Below are 6,382 nucleotides of genomic sequence, written 5' to 3' on the forward strand. Positions count from 1 at the left end.
CATTAAAAGTGACTTTTGTCATTCACCCTCATTGTGAGCTCCCCATTTTGCACATCAATCAGACTTCTACCGGTAGCAAGGAATGGTCGACCCAAGATAATAGGCACATCTCTATCAGCTTCATAGTCTAGGATGATGAAATCAGCGGGAGAAATGAACTTATCAACCTGTACTAGAACATCTTCTATTTTTCCTTCCGGATGGGCCATGGACCTGTCAGCAAGCTGTAATGTAACAGTTGTAGGACGTGCTTCACCAATACCCAACATCTTAAAGATCGACATAGGCATGAGGTTGATGCTTGCACCCAAATCACTTAAGGCTCTTCCAACATCCCGTCCGCTAATAGAACAAGGGATTGTAAAACTACCCGGATCCTTCAACTTTGGTGGAATCTTACTTTTCAACATGGCGTTGCATCCTTCGGTGAGAGCTACAGTTTCAAACTCCCCCAACCTCCTTTTCTTCGTCAAAATATCTTTTAAGAACTTGACATAATTCGGCATTTGCTCCAATGCTTCCACCAAGGGAATATTGATATGGAGCTGCTTCAACACATCTAAAAACTTCTTGAATTGCCCATCTTGTTGTTGTTTCCGAAATCTTTGAGGAAATGGAAGGGGTGGTTTAGGACTAGAACATACTAGTGCGGATTGCTGACTGTTAGGTTGCTGACCCTTTGCTGTATCAACTGGTCTGGTATCAGCAAATTCCTGGGCAGTTTTTTTTACTCAATTTTTTGTCGATTTGGATTGAAGTGGGCTCCCCACTACCCTTTATTTCCTCCTCATAATTTTTCGGATGCTTGCCACTCCTTAGTTGAATGGATTTGCATTGTTCCTTCCCATCCCTCCTTGGATTTTTCGTGTCGCTAGGCAAAGAACCTTGCGGCCTAGCTTTTAATTCATTGGCCAAATGTCCAAGTTGCAACTCTAAGTTTCGAAGAGAGGCAACTTGACTTTGTATCACCGCATCAATTTTGGCCATATAATCCCGCATTAGACTCTCCAAAGAACTCGGTTGAGAATTTTGAGCATGTTGTGAATGTCGCGGCTGTTGTGAAAAACCCGGTGGATATGCTTGTCTTCCTTGGGCTGGTGCAGTGCTTGAGCTTGCTCCTTGACCCCCCCAAGACAAATTAGGATGATTCTTCCATGCTTGATTGTAAGAATTTGAGAATGCCCCATTGTTTCTATTAAAATTCTGATTTCCCATGTAACAAACGGACTCCGGATTAGAGGGACACTTCTCAAACACATGCCCTTCTCCACAATACACACATGAGACATCATCACTTTGAATGGCAGCAGCTGGTTGAATATTTTTAGAGTTCCCAATGCTCAAATTCTTCAAAACATTCGTCATGGAAGCCATTTGAGCTGTCAAAGCTGTTATTGCATCTACCTCAAGGACCCCCGCCACTTTTCTACTTGTTGGAGTTCTTGTGTTGGACCATTGGTAGTTGTTACTTGCAATGGTCTCCAAAATTTCAAATGCTTCGTTGTAAGACTTTGACAAAATAGCACCATTGGCTGATGCATCTAACACCATTCGGGAAGCTGCATTCAAGCCATTATAAAAAGTCTCCATCTGAATACAATGTGGAATGCCATGATGTGGACACTTCGCAAAAGTTCCTTAAACCTCTCCCACGCATCACTTGTAGACTCATCTTCAAGTTGCTGAAAAGACATTATCTCACTTCTGAATTTTGCATTTCTAGTAGGAGGAAAGTATTTCCTTAGAAACTTCTCAGCAAGGTCATTCCAGTTGGTAACAGAATCAGGAGGCAAAGTGTTGAGTCATGATCTAGCTCGGTCTCGTACTGAGAATGTGAATAGCTTCAACCTTAGCACCTCTTCACTCACTCCTTGGATCTTGAAAGAATCACTCACCTCCAAGAATGAACGGAGATGGAGGTGAGGATCCTCAGTTGGCATCCCGCTGAATTGCCCCACGGTTTGGAGCATTTAAAACATAACTGGCTTGAGCTCAACCTGCGGTGCTTGTATTTCAAGCCTCACAATGCCTGGATTGAGCTCATTAAACATGGGGGCTGCATACTCTCGTATAGCCCTTGCTCGATCATCTGCCAATATGATGGGATTAACAATTTATTGAGCAATCCCATCATCATCAAGATTCTCAGCCATGATGTCTCGGCCCTTAGCCTTTTGAACTCTTCGTCTTCATCGGAATGTGCGTTCAATCTCGGGATCAATAGGAGCAAGTTCAAAATCCTCTTGTTGGTTCATACACTATAGATACCTGAGATTTCAAAGAACAAACCAGCAAGATTAAAAGCACAAAAATTATTAGAATGTCAATTAATTGATAAAACAAAATTTAGAACTTAAAGTCCCCGGCAATGGCGCCAAAAACTTGTTGTGAAAATTTATATTGATTTATAATTGCACAAGTGTACACAATCACAAACAAGTAATACAATGATAAGTAATCAAAGTTCGTCTCCACAGAGACTTCTTATTAAATAATGCAAAATCAACTAAGAGCAATTCCAAGAATTTCAAATAAAAATAAAACAAAGTAACAAATCAATTCAAGAGCAAAATTCTTAACCTTAATTCTAAACTTGAGAAATAATATTTTAAACTCAATAAACCAAAAATAAGAAGCCAAAAGTGATTAAAGTGGTGATAATTTCATATTTGGAAAATAGACTTGGGTGATTAATTTCCACTTGTATGTCCCAGTTGATACAGCAATGACCCAGCAATGACTCAGCAATCCTGGCAGAGTTAACAAATTTCAAAAAACCAGCAAGCTTTTTCCAAGACTTGCAATAAACCATTCATTATCTCAACAATGCATTCCTACATCAGTTTAGATCACAAATAGCCCAATAAAGCATCAAATCTTTAGTTATGCATGGTAGCAAAATATTACTATTTCACTACTAATTAATACCTAAAAGAAAAGGTAAAAATCATGCATCAATTGAGGGGTTCAACTAGGTCTTGCTTTTCCAAGCAAGATCTAGCTTGCTAAATGTTAAAAATGGCCAAAAATTAACATTCAATCAACATTTCATCACAACTAATTGAACTAAGACAAGATTACTTAATCATTGCAAAATCAAAATACTAGTCCGTACAACGGTTCATAACACCCAAATCTCAAATATTTTAGTTCATAGCTGAAATTAAAAGCATCAAACCAGAAAATGAAATGTTCATGGAGCTAAAGAGAAAACTAGAGAGTAGAAAATGATACAAAATGAAGAGGAGAGAAAGAGAAATGACTTTTTAGCTGAAATCCTCTCTTTGTAGGTTGCCTTCTTCTCCTTCTTCTCAATCTTCTTCTTCTCTTCTTCGTACTCTCTTCTTTTTTCTTTCTTTCTCTGTACTTATTTTTTTCTGTTGTAAGTTTTCGTACTAGCCCTTCAATGTGCAGCCACCCTTTCTATTCTATGTCCTTCTCTTTCTTTTTGCTCCCCAATTAGGGTACCAAAGTTTACCCTAATTGTAAATCCAAGTCATCGCCCACTTTTCCTTCATTTTCCACCTATTTGTTGAGTCATTAACCACATTTCGCCACCTCAACTCATTTTTCTCTTCATTAATGCCAGCTGGACTATCTGCCAAAATAAACTTACTGGGCTGACAAATTGCTACGCGATGATTGCTATAGCAATGCCAGTCAGCAATTAGCATTTTTCTGCTCCTTTTCCTCCTTGTCCCAAATATTTCCAAATACCTATTCTTGCATTTTTTTCTGCTTAATACACATAAGAACAACAACATAACTCTATTTAACACTTACTAACACACACACTTCCATTTATTACAAAGACACAACAAACTAAACACAATTACATAATATAGATATTAATTGCTCCACAATTCAACTTAAAATTCAAGCTTAAAGATATAAAAATAACTCTAAATCTTAGAGTTATCAATCTCACAACAGACTTGGAGAAAATTTCTTTTTTGCTCTGAGTTTGTTTAATGGAGAAAATGGTGAAAGTAAATTCTGAAGGAGTTACAGCCTTATTTATAGGAAATTTGGTGAAAAGAGGTAATCATTTCAAAATACCTCGAACACTTTGATTTCCCCCCAAAAGTAAATATTGGGAAATTAAAAACAATCAAGTGTAATCGTCAAAGTTTTGGGTTTTATGCCCTAAATAAAACTCATTTCAATATAATCAGATTTAATTATTAATATAGATCAGAAATAACATTTAATGTTGCATGGTTCACATGATTTATTTCATGATTATATGTACATAATGTATGAATTCTATTTAAGTCCAGAACATATCAATTTGTTAATGATTATAGTGTTGTCAACACAGTGGAATATAATCTTAATTATATGTTCGAAAGTTTATTCCCTGATTTGTCAGAACACTGGATTTAGACTGACATGGTATAATCAGCGATAGGTATTCTTACACCTTGGATAAGTGTTATGTCCTTTCTAGGACATTGGCAAAGTTTACCAGCATCGGATGTATGGAGTATACATCGGAAGGGACCGATATTGAACTTTGATTAGATATATTAGAATTTACCGTAATATCTATTCAATTCAATATCACCTGTTGATCCTAGATCAAATGATCTTAATCCTTATATGATTAGGTTCAATCTCAAGAGTGTTATTCGTGTTCTTTGATTTTTTAGTTAAGCCTACTTTTGGGTTAGGGTGATACGTACATTTTGGGAACACGGTAGTGCAATTGAGTGGGAGCGCTAACATAAATATGGAATCTATAGCTTCTATCTGGCGAATAGAAAGTAAAGGATGATTTCTTTCGAGCTTAACCAAACAAAAATAAATGGTGGAGATCTCATTTCACTTAGCTGAAATATCATTTATACAGGGTTAAGTGTTTTAAGGATAAAATACATTGTAGGGTGTTACGGTAATTTAATCCCTTTACAGTGTAAATCATCTATATAGAGGATCATTGATCACATTAGGGTTATAACAATGGATAACTAATGGCGTGTCTATATCGTGGAACATATAGAGCGTTCTATATACTGAGAGTGCAATTCTAAGTTCTATGCGTGGATTCAACGAAGAATTAATAAGTCAGTGAATTTAAGATATAAATTCTTGATCTACTTATTGGAAGCTCGGATATATAGACCCATTGTAACACCCTAACTAACATAGGCGTATTACGTGATTTTTCAACATGTTGTGCAGCTCGTTGCTAATCAACGAGGTTTATGGAAAACGTGATTAATTAAAATTTTTGCTTTTTAATTAAACTTGTAAAATATAATAACAAAAAGACTCGGAATCCCAATTACAAAATCATTTACAAAATTTAACTGTTTATACAAAATAAATGTCGCCTAGCGACTAGTTACAAAATAAGCCTCGCTGTCCCGAGGATCGTACTCTCCAGGCCTAACTGTCCTGACATGTACAATCTTCACAAGCTCGTTCACAGTCCATCAGCTTTAGCCTTACCTTTACCTACACATAAACGTAGAACTGTGAGTCGACAGACTCAGTAAGAAAAGCATAATAATATTCATACATAAAACCCGGTCATGATCAGACGCCCATACCCCTGATCATAACCCTAACTGTCGTGTCCAACACGATACTAAGTCCCACTACTGCCGTGTCCAACACGGTACTGAGTCACTACTGCCGTTTCCAAGACGGTACTGAGTTCTGAACGTTCATAGGGACGGTACTATTGACACGTAACAGCCTGATCGGTCGAACCGGTCATACTCCGGCTGCTGGTCATACTCCAGCCTGTACCGACGTGTTACTATATCCACCTGATCGGTCGAACCGGTCATACTCCGCTGGTGGTCATACTCCAGCCTGTACCGACGGGATACGTCAATAGTACGGAACCACCAACGAAGTGTCAGCCTGATCGGTCGAACCGGTCATACTCCGGCTGCTGGTCATACTCCGGCACATTCTTAGACGTGACAGGGTTGGATGGTTCGAAGCCAACATACATAACTAATGTAATCTAACAGGCTTCCCACATGCAAGCTAAACATGTAATCTACATATGCATAATGTTATACTAATCTTACCTGGATTCTGAATTCAGGTGTGCCGGTCAACCTGACTGGAACTTTAACTGCGCGGCGGATTACAGGCTCCTAAACCATAAAATCACAACACTATAAGTGACACGCTAAATCACTTCCCGGGGACTTAAACTAGGAACTAAAAGTTTCCCTATCGATAAAAAGCATGGCAATACCCCCTAAAACATAAAATCGAGGAAATCTAGGGTTTCAGAATTTTCCCCAACCGGCAGACCGGTTGCCCAACCGGAATTCCGGTTCTGGGAAAATTCAGAACACCATCCGGAATTCCGGATGCACAACCGGAATTCCAGTTCCTTGCAGGCAGCAAACATAAA

The 6,382-nt window shown here is 38.3% G+C and overlaps 1 protein-coding gene and 1 non-coding gene across 2 annotated transcripts; one reads left to right on the plus strand and one right to left on the minus strand.

The window, feature by feature from the left end:
* Positions 1 to 2: 2 nt before the first annotated feature.
* On the minus strand, positions 3 to 1,590 carry LOC115720524 (uncharacterized). The gene is made up of 2 exons (XM_061106204.1): positions 774 to 1,590; positions 3 to 691 (listed from the first exon to the last, which is right to left on the minus strand). The coding sequence occupies exons 1-2, from the start codon at positions 1,588 to 1,590 to the stop codon at positions 3 to 5; spliced, it is 1,506 nt and encodes a 501-aa protein (XP_060962187.1).
* Positions 1,591 to 1,606: 16 nt separating this feature from the next.
* Positions 1,607 to 1,712, plus strand: LOC115703274 (small nucleolar RNA R71). Its single transcript, XR_004009051.1, has one exon. It is a non-coding gene; the product is annotated as a small nucleolar RNA R71 (small nucleolar RNA).
* Positions 1,713 to 6,382: the final 4,670 nt, after the last annotated feature.

This window comes from Cannabis sativa, chromosome X (assembly GCF_029168945.1).
Source record: "Cannabis sativa cultivar Pink pepper isolate KNU-18-1 chromosome X, ASM2916894v1, whole genome shotgun sequence".
Lineage (NCBI taxonomy): Eukaryota > Viridiplantae > Streptophyta > Magnoliopsida > Rosales > Cannabaceae > Cannabis > Cannabis sativa.